General features: G+C 45.4%; 2 protein-coding genes and 1 long non-coding RNA gene across 3 annotated transcripts in view; all 3 read left to right on the top strand.

The window, feature by feature from the left end:
* Positions 1-3,963, top strand: part of LOC117587374 (protein snail) — a 5,336-nt gene extending 1,373 nt beyond the window's left edge. Inside the window, exons 1-2 of the mRNA XM_034278023.1 lie at positions 1-132; positions 746-3,963. The exon at positions 1-132 is cut by the window's left edge and continues 1,373 nt beyond it. Of these exons, the coding sequence (XP_034133914.1) occupies positions 1-132; positions 746-2,325 (1,712 nt within the window). The 3' untranslated portion in view covers positions 2,326-3,963. The remainder of the gene's footprint in view (positions 133-745) is intronic.
* A 1,194-nt stretch (positions 3,964-5,157) lies between these two features.
* On the top strand, positions 5,158-23,777 carry LOC117587380. The gene is made up of 3 exons (XR_004574058.1): positions 5,158-8,527; positions 9,074-9,076; positions 23,766-23,777. It is a non-coding gene; the product is annotated as an uncharacterized LOC117587380 (long non-coding RNA).
* Positions 16,771-17,801, top strand: LOC117587377 (MIT domain-containing protein 1). Its single transcript, XM_034278027.1, has 3 exons — positions 16,771-17,246; positions 17,310-17,515; positions 17,590-17,801. The coding sequence occupies exons 1-3, from the start codon at positions 16,881-16,883 to the stop codon at positions 17,741-17,743; spliced, it is 726 nt and encodes a 241-aa protein (XP_034133918.1). The 5' UTR covers positions 16,771-16,880; the 3' UTR covers positions 17,744-17,801.
* Positions 23,778-25,434: the final 1,657 nt, after the last annotated feature.

The raw sequence follows: 25,434 nt of genomic DNA, 5'->3' as shown, positions 1-25,434 counted from the left end.
CAGTGACAGCAACAACCACGACATCGGCCAAGTGTTGGGGTCCAAGCTCCCCCACGGCGGGCACCACGGCGCCCAGTCCGCCGCCCCACTCCCCGGAGGCGGCGACGCGAGTGGCCAGCAATGTTTACAACGGTAAGTTTTGGCCGCAGGAAACTTTCTCCCAAACGAACAAGAGAGAGACAGAGTAGAGAGTGAGCGAATGATGCGTGGGGTTTGGGGTTTGGGGCACGGCATGCCACGGGGCAAGCACGTAATCGCTGTCATTGATGCGACCATTGTTCGATTGCGAAACAATTCCGAAACGAATCCATTTAATTGCCTTTGTTGTCACTCAATGCTGCGCCCGGGGCAGGGCATACTTCAAGGGGAATCCAAGGTAGTTCTGGCTCCTCTTCGGGCTTAACTGTTGCCGCTTAGCAATGGGCGAAAGGTCAGCTAGAAAAATAATTAATTAATGGATTTGCCGCTGGTTTTATGTCAGTCATTACTAGGGAGTATTTAAAGTTGAATGACTGCTGAGCATGGAACTACTCCGAAGGTGTATTCAACAGTCAAAGAAAAGGCTTAAAATTCATGCCAGATTCATGGCATTTCCAACAGGATATCCCTTAGCTATCGTTTGATGGATAAAACCATCAATTATAGCATACCTTTAGGCACTTCTTTCTACGCTTCACTCTCCCTCGAACTGTTGCACACATCCCACAGATAATTAACCCACAACCAACTCTCTATTCTTTGGCAGGCTACACCCGCGAACTGTCACCGCTGCACTACACCGCGTACCTGCCCCGAATGGAGAGCGAGATCACCGTCATCCGTGCTGCGGCCACAGCCCTGGTGGCAGCCGCCAATAGCAGCAGTCCGGCCGCAGATCAGCACCTGGCCTCGTACCAGACACCGCCATCGTCCACCACATCGTCGCCCTCGTGCTCGCCCAGCGGCGCCGGCGATCGGATGGTGGATCGCTACAGTCCGCACATCAAGATGGAAACGGGCCAGACCTCGAGTGAGCGGAAGTGCTTCAGCAGCACGGGTGCCACGCTGTCGCTGCCGCCAAAGAAGAAGGACATCTATCGGCCGTACTCGCTGGACGACAAGCCGACGCAGGGATACCGCAAGCGGATACCCGCCGAGGAGGACCTGCATGCGGCACATGCCATACTGGACCTGAGCGCCTCGACCGCCTTCCACCCGCCCACGCAGCCACACCAGCTGCAGCTGCAGCAGCAGCAACAGCAACAACAACAGCAACAGCAGCAGCAACAGCATCATCAACAGCATCACTTGCCTCTGCAGCAGCAACATGCTCTGGTCCACACCCACACCCACTCTCACTCCCACTCCCACTCCGCATCGTTCGAGGCGCATGCGCATCTACGGAGCACGTCATCGATTGCCGAATTGGCTGCTGCAGCCAGCGCGGTGAACGAACAACGCCCCTCGAGCAACGCCTCGAGTGCCAGCTCCCAGCACGCGATGCCCAGCAGCCCGGCCAGCAGCATCCTCAGCTGCAGCGGCAGCGGCAGCGGCAGTGGCAGCAGCGTGCAGAACGAGAACAGCAACACGACAAACACGAATCAGGAATGCGACGGCGGGTCGGTGGACGGTGAGTCGGGCGGCACGCAGGCGGCCAAGACGGTGGCCTACACCTACGAGGCCTTCTTCGTGAGCGACGGCCGCTCCAAGCGGAAGCATGTGGCAGATCCTGCTGCCGTGGTGGTGCAGGACCAGGCGAAAACCAAATACACCTGCTCCGAGTGCGGCAAGCAGTACGCCACCTCCAGCAACCTGTCGCGCCACAAGCAGACGCACCGCTCCCTGGACTCGCAGTCGGCCAAGAAGTGCCACACTTGCGGCAAGGCGTACGTGTCCATGCCCGCCCTGGCCATGCACGTGCTGACGCACAAGCTCTCGCACAGCTGCGGCGTCTGCGGCAAGCTCTTCTCGCGCCCCTGGCTGCTCCAGGGCCATCTGCGCTCCCACACCGGCGAGAAGCCCTACGGCTGTGCGCACTGCGGCAAGGCCTTTGCGGATCGCTCCAACCTGCGCGCCCACATGCAGACGCACTCCGTCGACAAGAACTTCGAGTGCAAGCGCTGCCACAAGACATTCGCGCTCAAGTCGTACCTCAACAAGCACCTGGAGTCGGCCTGCCTCAAGGACGAGGAGGAGCTGATGATGGCCATGTCGCTGCACGGCCACGGCGGTGACAGCAACAGCGAGAGCGGCGCCAGCATGGCCTCCTCCCCGCCACACGAGTTCCTCGAACGCGTCAAGGTGGAGACCGGATCGGGCTTGGGTGGCAACACCTATGCCATGTAATGCAATGTTGAGTAAGTGGCTCCCGAGCTGCCGTGCTGGTTAGTTAATTTACCGTTAATGTTAAAGTTACCGTTACCATTTACCATTTACAACTAGGCTACAACCGATAGCAGTTTTTATATAGAAGTACGAAATACGATGCATACATCACAATACGTCCAAAAGCAAAGTGTAGTAGAGTAACACAGAGACTGTAGAAAATCGCATTAGACACGTTAGGCAGCAAAAACAAAGCAAAACAAAACAAAAACAAATCAAAGAAACAAACAAACAAACCAACAAACAGCTAAAAGAAAGACACCCAACCCATGCCCATTCCCATTCGCATTCCAATCTGATTCTTCTTAGAAAGCTAAGAAAGAGTTGAAGAACATTCCCAAACAAAACACCAACATTCCATACACACACACACACGACACACACAGAGAGCCTTGTGTATGAGGTATGGCTATGTACCGAATGCATTCCGTAAACCTGAACAAAAAACTAAGCAATTCTATGCCAGAGCGCAGCTATCTCTAATCTATCCAACAACAACAAAAACTACTTAACAAAGCAAAACATATATACATACCGATATATATATACATATATACCTACTATATAGAGTGTACTATATAATCTGTAGCTGATGCAAGAAGCAAACGTTTTTAATCTCCAAAACTCGAACTCTCTCTCTCTCTCTCTCTAACTCTACAACTCTCCAAGACGAAACACTCTCCCCTACCCTAACCCCTAGACCTAACTGTAGATCGATGAAAATATCTCTCTCTATCTCTCTCTCTCTCTCACTCTAACTCTAACTCTAACTCTAAATCTAAATCTAATGCTAAACACTAACTCTAAATCCTTAATCGACAACGTGACGAAGACGAAGTGATTAAAATTAATGCAACGAATTACAAAAGCAAATGCAATGTTTCTCAAACAACGAATTAGGTCTTAAGGGCAGCCTATCTATAAGCAGAATATTACGAGTGGTGGCCCCACTCAATTGGGGGGTCGGGGCCAACCTACCGAACAAACAATTTTAAACTAAGTCACCAAACAAACAAAGAAAAATACTAAGAGCAACTGAACCACGGACAGTAGCCGGACATTTAAGCACTCAAAGATTTTTAGATTCGATATTAACAACGACACAAAAAACAACAACTTACAAAACAAATTAATCCAAAAATTGCATACAAACAAAACAAAAACTAAAACAACTAACGAAACGCAAAGCAATATTAGCCAGGTATTGGAAACGGTTCGGCTGGAGGGTTTTCCGAATGCCGAACCGCTGCCGTCACCCCATCCCTCATATTAAACCCTTGTAGAAAGCATCCATCACGTTAATACACAAACACATATAGGTAACGTCCCCGCCATTAGTTCATTCCGATCTCATTTAAGGCTAGAAGAGCATTGGCAGAGGTGGAAATTTCTGAACTTATTGGGCTGACTTTTCATTCATTTATTCCCCCCCCCCCCCCAAGGATTTCCCCGCTCAACTCATATCCAACGAGCATACATTTTAGTCAATTAGCATTCCAAGACCCAGACCGACACTCGGCAGGAGAAACATGGGAGAAGACAATTATTTATTATAGAAAATACTCACGATAGAAGTGAACATCTAGTCGCTGTACAACAGCAAAAAAAAAACCACAAGAAATCTATCATTTATTGAACGAACCAAAGCCAGTTCCCAGTAAACAATTTCCCAGTGTTTCGAACCCAGTTATACAATTAAAGAACATTGCATTCCGTTAGAGGCCCAATTTAGGAGTAGGACAGCCAGCGAAAAAGACCAAAGAATCGTATCGTAAGAGCGCAGAGCCCCTCTGAATAACAGAATAACAGAATAACGAATATACGAGTATATAAATCGAGTGTGATCTAGTCTCAAGCATTTAACAGTACACTTCGTCCATGCGTGAATAATACTTTGCACTTTTCGACAACTTAACCGACCTAGCACGATGATATTACTTAACCCCTAACTCCAAGTACGTTTCATTCCATTCAATCATTCCATCATTTAATCATTCATTCATACACTCATACCCACAACAAGCTCACAATCCCCACAACAAACACATTCCACACACAAACACACCTAAGGAAAGATAACGCGAATCGCTGCACAAATTCTGTAAATATTAGAACTTACTTCATATACATTATATACATTATACACACACATAAAATACTCAACTGAAATCAGCTTCAGCAACCGATCTCAATGATGAAGTGGAGGGGAGGAACGAACGAAGTGCAACGAACATTTTGTAGCTATAGTTGTAGCCAAGTTTAGAGCGACCCAAAAAAAAAAAAACCAAATAGAAAAGAAACCAAAGTTGTTGGTACACAGAGAGGCAGATGATGATGAATAGAAATCTATATACAGACATCTAGAATACGTATGTAGTTGCGTAATATTTACAAAGCATATACATACATATACACTTATATACATATATAGGGTATAGTATTCAGATATGTACGCGTAAGTTAACCTAGTGCATAATCACGAAATTATTTTTATACTGTTGATTGGAAGAGGAGTAATCAGAAGGAGGAGGAGAGGAGGGAGATGCGAGAGGCGGCAGCGAATCCCCTTTTAAGCAATAATATTAATCGAATCGAATCGAAATCGAAATCGAAATCGGCTAAAGTACCAAAGCAATACTCAAAAAAAACAAACAAACAAACAAACCCCAATGCAAGAAAAGGCAACACAAACTACAATTATTTCAATTAAAAATTACAATTAACTATATTTAATATATGCCTAGTTACATAGGAATAGTCACATATTATTTACCATCTATTATTTCTCGTAATCGACGAATGATGGAAACAATATAATGAATATTTATGAAATTTGCATTATGAGAAATGTTGAATTAAAATTGAATTGAAGTCCGGCAATAATATTAAATTTTAAAAATTTTGTATAACAACTGTATAGAGCGACTAGAAAGCTAGAAAAAAGAGCAAAGAAAAGCAATAACTTAACTTAACAAATGAGAGTTAATCGATTATTAGTATTAGAACGTATACTGTAAGGTTGAAACTATCTACAATTAGCAATCGCAGCACACACACACACACACACACACACACACACATGTACTATAAACGAAAAGGTAAACCCAAAAATACATACAAAAATATATATAAAGTTTAAAAATATACAATATACATATTAAATGCTTACACTTTACATGCAACAACATTGTTTTTCATTTATAAACTTATTCTCAATATGCTTTGCACATATATTTTCTCTCGTTTTTTACGATTCTGGACTCTGTGTGTATTTGTTTCTTGTGCATTTTGTTTATTTCTTCAACAATTATGGTGCTGAGTGATTTTAGATGGAAATACAAAATAAAGCCAGCCGTAAGATGAACCCAAAGCAATTCGAATATTGTGATAGCCCACACACACGCACACCCAAACACACACACACACGAGATTCATTAATTTTGCTCAAAGGATATTGGAAAATAACGAGAAATCAAATTCATATTGAGATCCAGACAACTATACATAGCATAACGTGTATCGAAAAGCAATAAAACGTAGTGGTAAAAGATATACATAAATAGAGTATAATACTTAGGGAAGTGCAAACCAGGAGGGGGGGAGTGGCAGAGGAATATTTTGAGATTTTTAACTAATAGTAAATAGAATTGCCCCCAGCCCAGCCCAGCCCAGGCATATGCATAAACACATACAGAATATATTTCCTTCATTTGGAAAGGCTTTAATCCAAAATTTGGTTATCGAAGTTTGTCCAATCACGCACACACACACACACACACATGTTATGGGTGTTCTCTCCAGGATCATGATGTACTGTTATACAAAAGGAAATTGTTAAAGTTGATACATTTTTAGCATAGTATTTAGCACACACACAAACACAAAATTGTAATCGTAATCGCAATCGGAACGGGAATGAGAACGAGAACGAGAACGCAACCTGGAAATGCAATTGTTGAAATGGTTCAGTATTTGTGGCATTAGGTTCATGATCCATTGTTTCCATTATCTGTTGCTGTTGCTGACAACCCTTCGCCCCCATTCCCACACCCACACACCTACACCCCGTTCCATTCCGCTTCTGCCAGTGCCAGTGCCACAGCAACACAATGTTGTGTTGTCCTTTTTTGTGTCAATGCAGTTTAACGAGCGCTCGTTAGGCGTACTCGAACAAAGGGGAAATGTAATAAAAAGAGGAACAGCTCCATGAATGAGAGAGCACGAGAGAATGGTAATGGGCATAAAGAGAGGGGCAGATGATGCCATGCCAACACTGCACGTGGCGTGGCGTGGCCCACAGAGTCCACAACGCATTCCACACAGAAGAGAAGGGTGGTGCGAGCTAACGTTAGGGTGATGCAGTGAGCACTTGATTCGAAAATTTAATTTGCCTTCCACGTGATTTATTTATTTTCTATACCCACTACACGTACACACACACACTCACACACAACAAGCAATGTATAAATAATTGGGCAACCAAAACAAACAATGATTAACTATTAGCAAAAGCAAAAGCAAAAGCAAAATTAATAAGACTTGGCACGTTAACACTAATAATTCAAGAATTGAACATAAACTAGTAACGAAATTCGAAAGTAAAAGAATTGAGAAATCAAACAACCAAAAGCAGAAACAACGAATAAACAGCAAAAGAACAAAAATGAAAGACTTGACACTTTGAATATATATTATTGTAGTATATATTATGAATCGAAAATGGAGAGCAATATGTGGAGGCAACAAACTTATTTACAGCTATTGTATATGGTATATAATCATAGAGAAGAATTAACGATAAAAAGCAATACAACAGAAACAGAAACAGCAACAAAGGCAAAAGCAAAAGCAGAAGCAAAAGCAACAGCAGAAGCAATAGAGCATTAAGGTAACTCAAAAGTATTAAATCGCATGTATCTATGAGTAAATATTTGGAATTCGTTATATTATTGCGATAAGTAAGCGAAAACCCCAAACATTTATGGCACTATACACTATAGCATAATAAAGAATCGATATATATATATATATTGATATATACCTAGTTTACAGAGAAAACCGAATGGAAAACTGCTAGAGAGCAAACCAAAAAAAAAAAAAAAATGGGAATAAACAAGTACTAAGAATTAATTAAAGGCCGTAGGGATTTTGGATTTAGCTGGCATATGATGAATTGAACGATTTAACGATTATTAGTTATCGATATACAGATACATACATATACATATATATTAACGGTAGAGTTGTTTTTGCATATATTGTTATCGCAACTTTTGTGCTGCTTGACGAGACCAATTGATGTACTTTATACAACGAAAAACGAAAAACGAAAACGAAAACGAAAACCCAAAAAACCGTAAAACTGAAAAACCAAAAAACCAAATGAAAAGGAAAAGGAAAACTCATCTTATGTTTTTGCATAGGTGCATTGTTGCGACTACACTACGGAAATACACACCACACGGCGGATACGATACATAGTCGAAAGAGTTACTGCGTAGAAAATAAATCCTGTATTTTATCCTGTATTTAGAGCACAGACACAGACACAGACACAACTGTAGCATTGTAGAAAAGTAGAGTTGCAAAGAGTATAAAAATTATAATTAAAACGAGACAAAAGCGAGACATAAATTTAAGCTTACGATTAGACTATGACTAAAACAAAACAACAACAAACACAGCACACTAGACGAAGCCAGCAAAAGAATTCTGTACCTAGAACAAGAACAACAGCAGACACGAAACACACACACTCATAATTATGTATTTTATTGCATTGCATCGATTAATAATCGAAGAATATATACATTGAAATATAAAGCTATAAAGCTAAACACCCACAGAGACACAGAGACACAGAGAAGAGCAAAAATGCGTTTATGATATATGGAAGAATACATTCTAAATTATAAATGACATGCATTATGTATATGACATTCATGTGCATCATGCAGACAAACACACACACACACAATCGAAGGTCCTGGCACTATGTCATTTGCCAGGGGCACCTCCGCCCTCGAAAGTCAATTTTACCAAATGGTCAATTTCCAATTACAAGGCAAGCGAATCGTTTCATGTTTTTCAGTAGTTTTTATGCTAAGTTGTTGAAAAATTGAGCAGCTAATTAACCGAACGCAGAGCAACGAGAGATGAACGAGTGGAATTAAGAATTTACCAAAAAACAAAAGTCTTCAGTTTGATTGCGTGGTTTCCATTCAAGTGCGGCAAGTACTCGTTCGACACATAAACACATAGGTATATGCATATAAACACACCTAACATACGATCTATTTTGTACTTAACCAATTGATTTGTATAATCCACACATCCAAACACTCAACACAATTGAAAGACCAGTTGTAAGAGCAGCAGCAGAAATGGCTAGTCAATGCATAGTTACTAAAGCAAATGAAAGAAGGGCAAAGAACATACACACAACAATGGAGCCAAGCATTCTGTAAAACATAAAACATAAAACATCTAACATTAAAACGTACATAAGTATATTATATTTTCATAACACATGACAAATTTATACATGACAAGAAAAACCAAAAAAAAAAAAGAAAAGATGGAAGAAAACGAACGGAGTAAAACCAAATGAAAAGTGCGAGGATGCAAAACAACTTGCGTAGTAAATGAAAAAACAAACATAGTGAATAAAAAAAATAAAAATCTGACAAAAAAAAAACTTAAACCAAAGTGCGTTTGATTTCAATTGGAGGGACGCAGGAAGTGGGACTACTGACAGCTGCAGACAAACTCTGTGGATTCCTCCATTCAATGCAATTCCGTTTGTGCGAATCAACGGAACGGAAACTCAGTATTTTCCCCGGGAAAAAGTAATTGGAGTTACACTTCCACTTCCACTTCCACTTCCACGTAACTGCAGGCAGTCGATGGGTTGGGGTTTTAGTTCCCTTTTTTTTAACATTTAACCAGCTCTTGCCTCCATTGACAATCAACTGAAAGCGGCAATCGCTGAAGCTGCAGCAAAGATTATGGCAAATATTACAGCAGATATTCCAGCGACAACTGCCTTCAAATTGCTATTCGATTGTTTAAGGTCTCACAGTTTGCGTACACAATCATTTCTCAACAATAACTACAAGCAATGTCTGAAGGAGCTGCTCAAATCAAAGTTAAATTCAACTTTGAGTACACTTTGAGCCGTGGAAAAGCACTCCCCGGGGGAAATGTGACACGTTGGAGGTTAAATACATGTGCCAGAGAAGAACCCCTTCTGGGGCAAGCTGTTGTTCCATGCCCAACTGTGGCTGTGCCAAAAACAAGAGAGTAAACAATTTTCAAACATAAACAGCCTCATGGATGATATCCCCAGCATCCCAAACTCCCCACTGCCTCTGCCAGTGCCTCTGCTGTTGTTGTTTGTTGCGCATATTTTCACATATCATAAGTTTTTATGCTTATTAAAAGCCAAAAGGAAAAAAAATTGAGCATAATTTATATGATTTGCCTATGGGGCAATAACAAAGCAGTGGAGAAAAAATTCTGTTTATAGGCCGATCAATGGCACGAGGGCGAGGCCTGGATTTGGGCTAGGGCCCGGGTTGGGCCGCGTCGAATCTGATGGTTTTAGTAGATTGTCCTCAGACGATGGCATATTTATACGGCTTAGAGATTGCCCAGTAGCACACATACGCAGCGCGAGTCGAGATAGTTTTCGCCCCCTAGTGGCACAGTCAGTGTGGGAGTAGGCTGGTGGGAGGGTGGAGCAGCCCTTCGGGGCGATTCCATCATAGGCGGATGACGGCGACAACGAAATCAAAATAGCACCCCCCGCGACCCGCCAAAACAGGGCAACAGGGTTTGGCTCGGACAGGGGAGACTGGGGACTGGGGACTGGGGACTGGTGACTGGTGACTGGGGGAAATGGCAGAAGGAATACTATGCCAGAGCTGAGTCGCGGCAGCGTTATCCAGCAAAACAATCAACAGCGCGCTTTTTAAGCCATGCCAGATATATTTTCTAATGCTTTTTTTCTGTAACTTTCCACATTCACCCTTGTTCTTCACGCTTCGAGCGCTTTATGGGAGTCCTGGTGGTCGTCCGACGCGCCACTCCGCCTCCCGCTCCATGACGGGGCGGCTCTCAATTGGGGGTCTCCTTGAATGGGTTCGTTCGTTGGTTCGTTCGGGCAATGACAATGGGATTGGGTTTTCAGCCTGGATTCTTTCCTTTCCTTTTCCTTTTCCTTCTCTTTTTTTGTTGCTGTTTTTTTTGTTTGTTGCTGCTGTCATGTGTCGGACTGTGAGCCTCCAGATGTATCTGTATCTACAAGTGTACGTCGAGCCGTTGTTGCGCGTCGCGTGAATTGTTGGCTTGTTTACTATGCCCTTCAAATTATGCACTATCTCCCAGTATCTCCCAGCAGGGGGGTGGAGTCCGGGTGCTGGAATGTTGAGAATTTTGTGGGGGCGAGTGAAGATTGCATTAAGATAAATTTAACTGAATCAATTTGCTTAATAGCCAATTGAAGAGCAGCAAAAACAAAAAGAGAAGCACCAAAAAAATAACCCAACAACAGGCTAAATGAGCAGAAAGGAAAGGGAAAGGGAAAGGGAGAGGAGCGAGTGGGACATGGGCCAGCCGGCAGATACTAGAGGAAGCGATAGAGAGCGAGCGACTGGCAGCAGGGAAACAAAGTGAGTGTCTCCAGTTTTAGTGTCATTTATTTTAACGTTGATTTCTTCCTATCCATTTGTTCACATTGCATACTCCCGCAGCTCCATTCGGGGGCTTCACCCTCACACTTTTGGTAATGAAACGTCGTCCAGCTGGCTTACTGCTCGCTCTCTGGGAAAGAAAAAAGGAAAGGCAGAAGAACCAGCCAAAAGAGAAGCCAACGAAAATTTATAAATCTCGAAAGTGACGCTGAAATTACATAAGCCCCGGGAGGTTATATAAGCTCAAAGGAGTCCATGTCCCTCCCTGGCAGTCTTCTCATTCTTTTGCTCTGGTCAATTTCAATTTAGCGGCGTACCCTCTCCATCCATTCCATCGAGTCATATGTATGGACAATTGCAGGTCCTAACCCCATTAAAAAGCCATGACGGGGGCCACACACACACACACACACACACACAGAGGGAGAGGGAGAGTGCAAGCAAGGCAAATGCCTGGCATTTAGAAACGGATGTTCCGATTCGCATTTCGCAACGCAATGATAAACTTCGGGCTGGTTCCGGGCACCCCCGCAACACACCACCTGACCGGCAGTGTGAAGGTGGAAGAACTGGCGCCAAATATCACACGAAAAATACCCTTGACGGCAGATAAAAGACTTGGTCTAATGGAATTTGTTAACTTGGAACGTACCAAAGGGTTCCAAATGATGATAATTAGCTAGAAGTGCCATCAATTAAAGGGGAGTTCAACCCCAATGGACACTTTTGTAAAGATTAAGTGAGAGATTTAAATCACTTTCAGTGGCAGAGAAGGAATGCTCTGCTTCTTCGCTGGATCTTTCCCATCTCTTATGCTGGCAAAAACTATCGTTACCCACCCCCAAGCGCTGCTCATCTCTAACAGATAGATATCGCTCGGTGGTGCTGTCTGAATTCTCGTTATTTAGCGGCTGCCACGCATGCCACGAGCGTGCTAGAAATGGGTAGGGATTGGGGATTGGGGATTGGATTGGACTGGTCTCTCCTCTACCCGCAGAAACTGATTTGCATGACAGCAAAAGGTGCGTAGGCGTTCCACAGTTCCACGTTCGGAAGTGGAGCTGAAAGTGCGGCTTATCGGCAGTGTGGCATCAACATATTCCTACTTGGACTGGCGCTACCTTCTGCTGCTTCTTCATCGCATTGAAGGTAATTGCTACGAAGCGCCCATTTTTCGCACGGATCGCTTACGCACATATCCATAAAAATGGACACACAGCCAGGCAGCAGAGAGTTAGAGATGGAGATGGAGATAGGAAGTGGACGCCATGCCGCCTCGGGGCAGGGCCTGTGTGAGAATGGAGCGTTGAACGTTTAACGTTTTTCGACCTCTGCAACTAATTACAGGTGGGAGCACCCGATTTTAATTATCGCCCTTCGCGCTCACTCAGCTGTTGCCTGTACGGGTCTGTCAGTCAGTTAGTCAGTTAGTCAGTGGGTTGTCCCGGTCCCATCTCGTCCTGTTCCGTGCATAGGCACGCCCTGAGCGACAGTTACAAACAGCCAAGCGGTGATGGGCGATGTGCGATGGGCGATGGGAGATGGCGGCAATCGATTGATTGTGGCCAAACACGCAGCACACACTGGAGTTGGACAGGATAAATCAAGCCCCTGACATTTTTCCCTGCCTTCTGCTGGCGTGCGTGAGTTTCGTTAATGCACAAAAACGGAACACAAACAGAGGAGCCACAGTCAGAGCCAGCACAGGCAACAGGGCCCCCAATCATACAAATACATATGCGAGATAGAGAGAGAGAGAGAGAGAGTAGATCTATGGTATAAAAGCCGATATCCAATTCCCGAAACTCGAACGACGCGTAATGGACTGAAATCCAATACAGAAATATGCATGACACAGGAGTGGGTGTGGGAGAGATATGTTTGGGGCATTGAGCGACAGACAGACACAGTCTCCCACACAGATGTCAGGGAAATATGCGCCGTTTAGTCACAACTGTCAGTTTTCAATTGATTTGTCGAGGCAGTGGCAGTGGCAGTGGCAGTGGCAGGAGAAAGGAGAAAGGCTCTCAGAGCCTCGGTGGCATACAGTGGGGTTGGGGATGGCACCGAAGTTCACTTCCAACAAAGCCAACAAAGCAAATGTGAAAACATTAAAGCCAGTTTTTGGCCATGCTAAGAGCGGAGATACTCGTACATACACATGTACATACTACATACATTTGTACATACATTTGTACATACATTTGTACATACATTTGTACATACATTCAGACATAGAAAGAGCTCCATGTGTCGCGGACATCTTCCTTTGATGGCAAAACAACTTATTTGAATCCAATATGCAGTGAAAGTTGGGTGGAAAGTTATTTAGTTGTTTTTCTAAGACAAGCTGGGAAATACTTAAATCTAAATAATATTTGTGTCTCAGAAATTGTTGCCCAAACAGCACAAAATGTAGCCATATAATTTTTATGGATATTTCTTAGCAAGAAGTAAATTCTGGTTGTATTTTCGGTAACATTCTTCCCGCTTGTAGAATGCCTTCCCCATTAAACTTTATTCACTTGGTGGCCACTGCCCTTAGGCATCCAATATTCAGGAATTATGTCCAGCGATAGTTGGTTTCTTTCTTAGCCCAGTTTGGCTGGCAGTTTCTATTTCAGTTGGCCCATGCGCTGTTCCGGTTGGCCGCCAAAACGCCAAAAACTTCAACTTTCGGCCAGTCATGGAGCGGAGCGCAGTCAATTCTTGTATCGTCATTGTTAACATCATCAATTTGTGTGCTTAATATGGAAACTGACGCACAACAATAGCAGGCAGTAGAAGAACAAGGCTGGCTGGCTGCCTGCCTGGAGGTAGAAACAGGATCGAGCAAGCAGGACTAGAAGCCCGGAGCTGGAATTGGACAGGACCAGGCCAGCCATATAAATTGAGTTGCTGCAGCAATAAAGCATCTCGAATTGTTTATTACATTTTTGCCACACTTGACGAGCGCAAGAGGCAGGAGCTGGGACCTACATATATGGAACACCAGGCGATAAATACGAAAAGTCATAATATATATATATGATGTGTATGTGTGTATGTACTAGGCAGTGGCAGTGGCAGTGGCTGGGGTAGATGAAACGGCAAGCCCTGGGCCAGAAATCAAAACAATTGCAGCTCAATTCAATTGCTTGGCATCTCTCAATGCTGTGGATAAGAAAGGGAGAATGGGAGCAGCTACAATATACACGTCTAGGACAGGGGACAGGGGACACATGTATAGCACTAGGGAGACAGCGGACAGCGGAATGTGCTGGATTGGGCTGAGGGCATGAGGTTATGATTTGAGCCAACCCATCGGGCGACCCCAGACCCCAGAGCAAACAGTTACGATTGTGTTACAATTTGTTACATCTGTAAATGTGTGCGCGGAGCTGAAAGCGCGCTGAAAGCTCTCGAGGGACTTTTTAGCCAATATAAATTTTGATCCTTCTTGAAAAATGGAAGCAAACATAAATAGCATCAAGTGGAAAACTGAACGTTAACGAACGTGCCACTGGATGGGGATGGGACATCAGCAGGGGGAAGGTTTTTGGGTTGGGTTCTGGCTTCGCTTCGGTTTCGCTTCTTCTGATGGGTGCAGAGGGTGACAGCGGCTGTGGCACATCGACGACATAAATGAGTGGCGGGGCTGAGCGCACATTTAGCAGCAAACAAACAGATTCTCCCCTCCACACAGCCACCACCCAAACACCCACCCACCCACAGGCAGGAGCATAGACTGACAAACACGCACTGTGAAGGACACACAATGTTGGGTAGAGTAGCTGCTCCACATGTGTGTGTGTGTGTGTGTGTGTGTGTGTGTGTGTTTGTAATAAAAGCGATGAAAATGGCAGCAACAGCAACAGCAATGACAGCAGAAAGGAAAACGAAATGGCAAAATAAATTGAAAGAGAAACAAATAAAAATCAACGAGAAAGGCTGCAAAAGTGGCGGAAAAAAAATAGAAGAAGGAAGCAGCACAGAGAAAGAGTCAGAAAGCAGAATGAATAAAGGAGCAGCAGCAGGAGCAGCAGCAGAAGCCCAAGAAGTCGGAAAACAACAAGAATTATGAAGACAACTTCTAGGTCGAAGGCTTAGATATACTGCAAAATGGAGCGTTAATCAGTCGATTGTTCCATGATTCATCTGCAGAACGGTGGCTATGAGATGTGGTGATTTTAGATGGAAAAAACTGCTTGAAGTTCACATACTAATAGCGATAGGATATTCCCATCTCCATCAGCCATGAAATATGTTCAGAAAATGCTTAAAATCTGCTTCCAAATCGTAATACCCTCTGCATAGAGCACAAATAGAAGTAGCAACAGCAAGCAAATATTGAACGAAAAGGCAAAACACCAACAAGAACAACAATCAAACACACACACACACACACACACAAACACACGCACTCACACAGTTGAAGAAAATAATCGTCGATAAAAAGCTGGCGCCAAGATACCCGTAATATGAGCTAACCACTGCCCCCAGCAACCGATTCCAACGACACACAATCCCCTTGCCTTTTCCATCTCCAACTCCAAACCCATTCAGTGGACCATCACAACAGGCAATACCAATCCTCTGGCCACTCCGAATCGGATGGCAAGTGGCTTCGCACATCACAGCGCATTATTGGGTGACGTGTGGAAGAGCTACAGCTCTTAGGCCTGAAGCTGCTCGCTGCTTGAGAACGGCTTTGAGCCCTTAGCCCACTTGAGTTGGTGTTTTACAAGATACAATTCCACTAATTCCAAACAAAAAGTTAGTCCAGCGTGGCCCTTGGAAAGCTCTCTCTCTCTCTCTCTCTCTCTCTCTGGCATTACACTTTCGTTTCGCCACTTAAAGTGCTCTAATTTACAAATTAAATACGTTTTTCTCGAGTGCCTCAAGTGGCGAGGCAAGGCGAGGATTTTACATTTTAAATTTAAAACGCACATCCCAAAAGTATGCAATGACTTTTTAGGACACGATCAGTTCCATGAACCAGTTGGAACCAGCACTCCAACCCGACCTCACAGGTAGTACATAAAACAAACAAATCATTGAATATGCTGCGGGGTGGAGCGGTGGTTGGTTGGTTGGTTGGGGCAAGTTTTCTGTCGAATCACCCTAAATGACTTTACTTTCTGCTTAATTCGCATTCAAAATGCGAAAAATTTAAGCCCTAAAAATGTGAACTATAAGCTGACGTCACGCTCTCATTCTCGCACAGCTACACAGCTCCCAATGGCTTAAAATTTATGACATAAATAAAAATACGAATACGGGAATAAGGATGGCCGTCTGCCGTCGCCGCCAGGATACCCAAAAGCCATCCATCCCCGAAGCCATGCCCAGCCAGCCACCCAACCACTTCAAAAAACACGAAACGTTTTCGGTTTTTTCCCTGGTTTCGATTGGATTGGTCACCTTTGATGGAGAGAGAGAGGGAGAGAGCGGGATAGGGGAGAGCTGGAAACGAAAACACAAATAAATTAATATTTGGCTTACTGAAATTGAATTTGGTTCGATGTGGCTGCCATGTCTGGCATTTGGCGATAAACGCATTCGCTTTCGCTTTCGGGTAAATTGCTCGTAAGCCAAAATCAGCATAAACCGAAAGAACTCAATATTTATGAGCGGACAATTCAAACGCAAAACGTTTACGCGGCAGCGATGCAGCCCTGGACAATCACTGACTTAGCAACCCTGCTTGCGCGAACAGCTGGAACCTGTTGCAGTTTTTTGTTTATTTCTTCGGTTTTTGCAGCTGGAATAAGTTTGACCGTACAATTAATAATTTTAAGCAGAATATCCACTTAAGTGAACCACCCACCGTGAGATGCAAAGATGAGCGGCGCACTGAAAGCAAAGGAACAACTGATACGCGCCGTGGAATGCGATCAGATCGGACGAATACTGGAGGCGCAGACACTCTACCAAGATGGCATCACGCAGCTCATGTCGTTCGTGGAGACGGAGCCCGATGAGACGAAGCGGAAGGCGTTCTTGCTGCGCATCAAGGAGTACATTGACCGGGCGGATGCCATCAAGGCACGCGTCAATGGCAAGCTCATGCTGGGCGAGGTGGTGGACCACGTATCGATCGAGGAGAACGACACGGGCTACGACTACGATCAGATCTTTGGCAAGTACATGGACAACAAAACCGTTGAGATACTGCTCGAGGAGCCATACATGACGCAGAATTATCAGGTAACTAGAGCAACTCCTTCCCCACAGAGAACAGAGTCTGATTCCTTTGATTTTTCTTGACAGTATCAAAACCTGGTGCGCTTTCTGGAGCTGGCCGTTACGAACTGCAAAAACTTGAAGTATTTTCGCTTGATAACCAAAGAGTACACGGACCCAAAGAATCCGGACCAACAAAAGACAAACCTGGGCCAGATAAGAGCTGACCTGGAGCGAAGGGACATTGTGGTGTCCGTCAAGTATGAAGACACGTTGCACGATCGCAGAATTTAGTAAGTCTGCTTTGACTCATCGTGGCCATAGGGCTGCAATCTTATCTTTTCGTTGTACTTCCTGTACTTTCCAGTCTGAGCAATGGCTACATAATCAAAATCGGACGCGGATTGCACTTTTACAAGGCTGCCAATCCCTTGTACTCCATTGGCCTGGTCAACTACAGGTACCGCAAGTGCCTCCAAACAGATGTGGACATATGGCGCAGCAATCGCACAGCACCCTAGGGGCATGGCCTTCCATTCCAATTTAGCAGACAGATTTTTACATGCAGCACTTAATTTTTTAAAATAAATCTTTCAATGTTTTTTATCCAAGAAGTGGAGTACAACAGGAGGAGGAGCGAGCGCTGGAGGATTCACTTCACCCACAATTGCTGATGCTGGTTGCGCTATAAATTCTGCAGTCGCCAACGAAGACACGGCGGCTGATATATGGATGTGGCTGCTTCTGCTGCTGCTGCTGCTGTTCGGCTCCTGTCTCTGTTCCTTGGCACAAAATGTTTAAAATTCATAACTTTCACGCCACTTTCGGATGCGCAGGCAGCAGGCAGCGCCAGCACAGCTGGTGGGCCGAGTTGGCTGCTGTTTTGAATGCCAGTGCCGCTCCAGCAGCCAGCGGGTGGCCAATGCAGTTGCATAAATGGCAAAAGCACACTGCAAAGCTGTGGCGGAAGCGCTACCGTAACCAGCTACAGCTCTTTGTCCTTGCCATGTCCTTAAGGTTCGCTTAAAGCACAGACGGCACTGAGGCTCAATGGAATTGCCGGAGACATGTGCGTGGATAATTAGAACTGCGACACAGTTCGCTGCACAACCAACGCCAGAGTCCACCTTTTGGGAGGATGGTTGTGGTATCGGTGTGGGGGTGGTATATTTTCAATTTACTTGGTGCCAGGCCAAGGATTTATCAACAGATGAAGGCAATTGTTACGCAAAGGCACAGAAATGCGGCGCGATGAGCTGGCCTAATAAATTGCACCAGAGCTAAAATGCTTTGCTCGCTTTTAAATTTTATGGCCCGTAAGAGGCCCAGACACACACGCGCAACCAGCACACACACACACACACACACACAGAGACTCTGCTGGGAGCCACCCCTAATTTTGGGTTTAAGCCACACTGGAGGATGGAGCCTGCGGCTTCTGCTGGAGATGGAGCTGGAGCTGGAGCTGGGGTGCAGATTCCATTTGCCTAAGCTGGCTATTCATTCCCTGGATATTCTAAACAAGCAACAAGAATTGTGGGTCTTCGTGTCCTTAGGATTTGCAGGGACTTCCGCCTTCCTGCCTCGCAGCCAGAAGGGCCAACGATGAACTTATTGAACAATTAGATGGTTCACTTATTTTAGATAAATCTATGAACTAGATGGCTCCCTAGAATGCCTACGCTCCCCTCCAACTCCTTGTGCGTTACGGAAGCTGGAACAGGATATTTTTCGCTAGCAAATAAGCCACTAACTGACTGAACAACAACACAGGAGAGTGCTCCCTCCGGCTCCTGTTGGCATCCTCCCCGGCAAGCAACAGTTTGAATGGATATGCCTGCGGCTCCTGCCTGCCAATTTGTGAGCAATGAATGCTGCAGTTAAGCGTTCGGCCCGGCCAGGAAAACTACAATACATAACCAGGGAATTAGTTATAGTCCTGGTCCTGCTTGTGGTCCTTCATCTTGGTCACAAAAGGAAGAACAACAGCCACCCCCAGTCTGGGAGGAAGCGAGGCAGACACTGCCTGGGGCAGACCAACAGCATAACTAATCCGAATATTTTACCCCAGCCAAATAGCAGCACGAGCAGAGGCCACAGTGGAAGCAACATTTTGTACCTCGCACACAGTCCAGGGAGTATCAAGGGGAAGCCAAATGGCTGAGCGTTCTCTGATGGAACTCTTTGTTCCAATACGGAAACTCTTCTTCCAAGTACGCTCCTCCATTTGAGGCATTAGCTAAACTCTCTAGCGGGTGTCTTTCAGTCGAAAGTCTGCCTCCGCTCTAGCGTTATTTTCTTGCCTATTGCTTGGATGTTGACTGGCAGGGAGCCGCGTTAAGCGGAATCTTTTAGCTACAGCGCAGCACTTATGACATTACATTTTATGAGTATGAGCACATGTGTGCGTGTGTGTGTGTGTGTATTTCCTATTAATTTGCCATAGCAGAGCAGCCTGAACTCCGTCCTCTCAGACCTACAGGATTGTCCTGGCCACGTAATTGTCTCTGCTTTGCTTTCGCTTGCTTAAAATTATCATAGAGCAAAAGGGTGGTGCGGCGGGTTGGGGCATGGATAAGAAAAACTACACATCGGATTGTGTACACGTCTACTTATGCCGATTTCCCATTACTCCTAGATGCGTAACGTTACTTTTAGAGCAACAAAAACAAGCAAAAAGGGTGGCGTCAACGATTTCTTTTCTTGTTTTTATTGCTGCTGCTGCTGCTGTTCTGCCAACAACAGCCAGAAAGACAAACTGGCAAATGTCCCACTTGTTACCAGAACGCCTCCCACCCTCAGCAGTGGGGGGATATGTGAGAGCAAGACATAGGCAATAGATAGGGAAAATCGGGCCATAACTTTTGTTTTGCTACGTACATAAAATGGCGCCAAGCAACCTATATAGGCCAGACATCGAAAACGAAGCACCAAACGAGAGGGAGCGAGCAGGGGCAGGAGTGGACATAAAGTCAAGTGAAACTACTGGCAATAGCAATTGAAATCAAAAACGTGCCATCAACGGTTCAGTCTCTCTCTCTCTCTCTCTCTCTCTCTCTTTGCTGTTGTTTTTGATATTGCTGTTGTTGCTGCTGTTGAAAGCCTTCCTACGTTCCACTCCACTCCACACTTGCATCCCACAAGCCAGAAGGCGTTGGCCATTATGTAAATTGCGTGTACGGCAGTCAATGAAGCTCTGAGCATGGGTTGAATAGAGACTGCGGCTGACCAAAAACCGCATCATTAACGCCCTGTACACTGGATCCCCGTCAACAGAACTGGACTCTCTCACGAGTGACAACTGGCTAAGGTCTCAGGGTCTCTCTGTAGCTCAATGTGTGTGTCCGAAATATGAACTAAAGTGATTTTCAAATATGCTCGAGTTCCAGGCACTTTAGCTGTCCCATATCATTGTTGTTGGTGGTTTTTGGGTGGGTGGTGGCTGATGTTTCCGTCGCCTCGTGCTAGATTAAAAGCTGTCACAGACCAAACAAAGGCAACCGCAGAAGCAGCAGCAGCCTCAGCAGCAGCAGCAGCAGCAGCAGAACAAGAACCACACAAAAGGATAAGCAGAGCAGTTATTGTGTTCTCTTTGGATTTGCAATGTATGCCGATTTATAATCAATCAATGTCAGCGCAAAATTCGAAGCGGGGATGCGACCCACCAACGGGCACGGGCACTCTCTATCTGTCACTCTCCCACTCACTCCCTGGGGCGGCAACGTGGAACGTATGCTCAAAAAACCGTTCATTAGGCCCCTCAGACGTCACGGCACGACACTGCATAGAGAGCGTGAGCGCGTGAGAGAGGGGAAGAGGGGAAGAGAGAGCGAGCGACGCCCAGAGGCGCGTTATTTATAGTGCGTGTCCTATTAATGCATAATCGACGTCAATCTTGGCATATTAAAGGACTAACGCGGCCTAAGTCGTCGCTGCTATTACCCTGCCATCGCCCATTCTACTCACTCTCAGCCTCAGCATCAGCATCAGCCTCCTTCCCCTCTCCCTTTTTTTTCCAGCAGATTTTAAACCAAAGATGGATAGACAGATATATTTTTTGGCTACTGGTTGCCGTTGCCGGGCAAATCCTTTTGGCCATGGTTCGCTTTTGGTTAATAGACCCAGAGCTGCGTGTCAAATTGCCGGCGAATTGATGAACTTGGCAGAAAAAAGGTTCCCTCTTTCTCTTTCTCTCTATCTCTGCATCCCCACCCACAAAATGCATTAGCAAAAATGATAAGAGCCGGGCAATCCAAATTTATAAAAATGATCAGAAATGGTTGCAAATAATGTATTTGAATTTGCTGAAAGTTTGTATTGATTGCGTCTCCAGTGTGGATTTTATGTTTATGTAAATCTTTGAACTTATTATTTCTTATTTCAGCCCAAAGGTTTATTATTTAGAGATTCATTGAAAGGTTATTCAATTGCTCCAAGTTCCGTCTATTGATTGTAATGTCAGTCAAGTTCGTTGCTTTATTTGCAATTTCATAGCTTTAATTTTCAAGTAAGTTGGATTGTTGCTTATCTCCATATTTTCTGATACCTTTGCGGTTATACAACAGAATAACTAATATTAAGCATAATTATTACGCAAAGATGACTTAATCCGAACTCACTTTTATGGCAAAATAAACCTTAAAGCTGCGCTCACCTCTGCCCAGCAAAATCTAAGAAAATTCCCTATCTCTCCGCTTCGGTACTGCCTACCATCTCTTGAGGAACAAAGAGTCACCTCGGGTCAATTGTCTCACTTATTTAGCAGGCTTTAAAATGTTCCCACAAATCCACGCCGCCCCACGCCTGCGTCTCGACCAGTCCGGATGTTTAATGACCAAAAGACATTCTCTGACAGCGTTGACAACTCTCTGAGAGATGTACATTAAGAGGGGGGGCAGGAGTCTCGCAGAGTCTGAGCGCATTAGAGAAAGTAAATCGTGGGCATAAAAAGCCGCGCTGTAATTTGAGTAATTAAAATTTGACACGATAATCGAAACACTGGGCTGTGTGCAGGTACTGCGGCAGGGGGCACTAGGCAGGGGGCAGATGGATCTCGCTGGGCACGAAATCATCGCCAGCCTTTCAGCCCTTTGGCACGGCTTACAAGTTGAGCGGCGCATTAATGCAGAGCACTTTATGTGTATATAATTCTGGGCAGAGTATATCTGTATATACTCTCGCCTGGCAATCGCATAGCCGTGTGTATATAGCGCCTCATGGCAGTCAATGTCAAACCACAGACTATTAAATACACACGCAGGCACGCGAAAGTGCTGAAAAACAAAGCCAGGACGAAGCCAAGGGATCCCAGTCGACGATGGCGACGGCAGCTTCCATAATTCGCCTGACGACTCCGGGATTCGTGGGGAGTAAAAGCCATTAAAGTAACAACCAGGCACAGCACGTTTTTACGGCGCACGGCAAATGCTGCGACAAAAGAAGGTTCCTCAGATGGAGAGATGCCAGAGAGAGATGTGGGGGGCACAGCTCTGCTCTGCTCTGCTCAGCTCAGCTATGATGTGGCTATGGCTGGTGGCTGTTGGCTGTTGGCTGTGGCAGACTCAATCGTAAGCGCAGCAGTCAGCGTCATAAACGACGGCGTCGGCATTTAGAAAGCGCAGATATTCCTGTCAAAACGATAAGCGCGCCTTACGCCGTACACCAGCAGAGAGACGGAAAGAGTAAGCAAGAGAGTGGGAGTGGAGAGATGGAGAGATGGAGAGATATAGAGAGAAAGAGAGAGAGAGAGAGAGGAGGTGGAGGCAAACAGCACAATTTTTATACCAAGTGCTGAGGAGCGTCTTTAAACGTTTTGTGGCTGGGGATATACGAGTCTTCTATCCCTTCAGCTACAGCTGCCTGTTCCCTCTGCCGCCTGCTCGTGGCATTGTCATTTATGTATCTATTCCGAGAGTCTTTCTTGCATTGGTTAAATGCCTTACGGTAATTTCATTCACTTACGCGCACATAACTTGCAGAACTCACGTATTCCCATTCGGATTCACATTCGCACTTTTATGCAGGGATGGGGGCGGGGGCACAAAGTTATAGCTGGAGGTGGAGATGTGGTTGGGGTGTTGTCTCAGGCAGAGGTGCGTAATGACATTCATGTGATAAGCACACGCACACGCCCCCAGGTGTGATGGCTGTTGGATTGCTTGGTGTGGGCTTGAGATTTAGGTCGGGGTGTGGTGGGGGCCAAGACAAGGGATGCAGCTAATGAGGCAAATTCCCGAAAAGCCAAAAACAAATATGTACATAAATCTTTAGCGCCGCTGACCGAAAAACGGGCCGGGAACGATCGCTGGCCGCAAGAAATATGGATTGCTGCCTAATCACCTACAGCGTTTTAGCCACGCGAAAGGTATGGGGGGTAACCATGGAGTGGAAGTGGGAATGGGAATGGGAATGGGACAGCGCCTAAGTCGCGCAAATCCCAAAATATTTCACAACTTTATCCCCTTAGGTGGGATATTTGCGGGCACGCAAAAAGGCAAAAAAAAAAAACAAACCATCCCCATAAAAAAACAAGTTGAAAGGAAGACAATGGTCGAGACTTCGACTGGAGAATACCCGCTAATTATATTTATAACTCCATCTTGGAGTGGCTTTAGTAACTAACCAATTGCAATGACTTTTGGTGCATAGATGGAGGATACTCCTAGCTAAAGGCTTGCCAAATAGTATTCCCATTTCTTCAAAGCTCCAGACGCCACAGATACCTGTTACATACAAATCCAAGCACTCCAAATACTCCTCATCCGCTATAAGTACCAGGTATAACGAGCATCAGGAGCACGTTAATCAAAATGTTAGAGGGGTAGCAGCAGCAGCAGCGGGGAGAGCAACGATGTCCTGGCCGCCAGATATCGCCATCTACGTACACGGAGACCGAACCCCGACCCACGACCCAGGACTCTCGACTAGGCATCGAATCCAAGAAACGAAACGAAACGAAAATTTTAATGGCTCAATAAAAATGCCATTTGCGCTGGGCCGCTGTCTTGGCCCGCAGAAAGTTGGCTTTAAAGGCACAGCCCGCACTTAGCCCGCCTCCCCCACGTGGCGCGGGTGGAAAAACAAAAGCCAAACAAGGCTTAACACATTTCCCCAAAATGTTTATCTAATCAGCGCAAAGTATCCTGACACCTGAGAAGGCAACGGGAGCTGAGATCCAGGCTCTCGAAATCCAGGAGCCTGGCAGCCAGGCAGCTGTCAGGGCATTAATCTGCAATTGCCAAAGATTTCCGCCTTCCAATCGAATCAAATGTAAATCAGAGAGTGAAAGAGACAGCGTTCGAGCAGGCAGCAGCCGTGTTTCCATTGAACTAGTTGCACATCTCTGCCGGCCCCGCTCCCGTATATGGCATCCAGCGTACATATATTTATTTCTTTTCCCGATTTCGAAGGGAAATTCGCTTTTTGCCACCCATTTTGTTTGTGGTGCGCTTTATCAAACAGAAAATTTAAAAAACAAATAACAACCGCTGCTGCTGCTGCTGCTGCCACAGTGGCAGCCGCAACAGTAACAGACTGCCTGCCATTAATTTTTTATTGGTTCTCCGAAATCCGATTCATGCCTTTTACAAAGATTTCTCAAACATTTAAAAGTGCGAAAAGATCAAAGCGAATTCCAACTTATTGTCTCGCTCTCTCTCTCTGTCGCTCTTTAGCTGGCCCCCAAAACCCAAGCATCCTGCTCACTCCCCCACAGGTCATGGCTTAACAAGATTCCAACTGCAGAGAGAGAGTGAGTGAGTCCAAGAGAGGGGAAACTACAAATTCCCAGAGAAGCGCAGTTAAAGAGCACACCACACAACACCCCAACTGCATCCAACGGTAGTTCCTCTCCCCCTCTGCCGCTTTGTCTCTGATGATGTGGCATATTTGCTTGTAAACATTTGACGAGTTTTTCCTCTGGCCACTGGACCACCCACGCCTCGGCGAGCACCCAAACACGAACCAAAGCCAGGGCCTGGCCAAAAGTCGGCCATGGAGAATTAAATCAGCAAGTGGAAAGCTCCTTGCTGGTGTTCCTGCTGCCAGTGGTCCTGTTCTGCAATGGAAAACTGATATTTTGCTGGCTCTGCCAAACCGCATATCAAACTGTCGAGTCGAGAATTTAGCATTGGGTCGGTCGGGCTCAACAACGAGGTGCGGCCCGTGCCAAGTGGTTTTTGGCTGCCGTTGTTTTCATAACAGCCAGCCTCCC

This window comes from Drosophila guanche, unplaced genomic scaffold (genome assembly GCF_900245975.1).
Source record: "Drosophila guanche unplaced genomic scaffold, DGUA_6, whole genome shotgun sequence".
NCBI lineage: Eukaryota > Metazoa > Arthropoda > Insecta > Diptera > Drosophilidae > Drosophila > Drosophila guanche.
This window is presented reverse-complemented; position numbering and strand designations above follow the sequence as displayed.

Bases quoted from the DNA above. Each gene is read 5' to 3' on its own strand.
- LOC117587377 (XM_034278027.1), top strand. From the start codon at position 16,881: ATGAGCGGCGCACTGAAAGCAAAGGAACAACTGATACGCGCCGTGGAA. The intron at 17,247-17,309 runs GTAACTAGAGCA...TTTTCTTGACAG, and splicing joins ACATGACGCAGAATTATCAG to TATCAAAACCTGGTGCGCTT. The intron at 17,516-17,589 runs GTAAGTCTGCTT...TGTACTTTCCAG, and splicing joins TTGCACGATCGCAGAATTTA to TCTGAGCAATGGCTACATAA.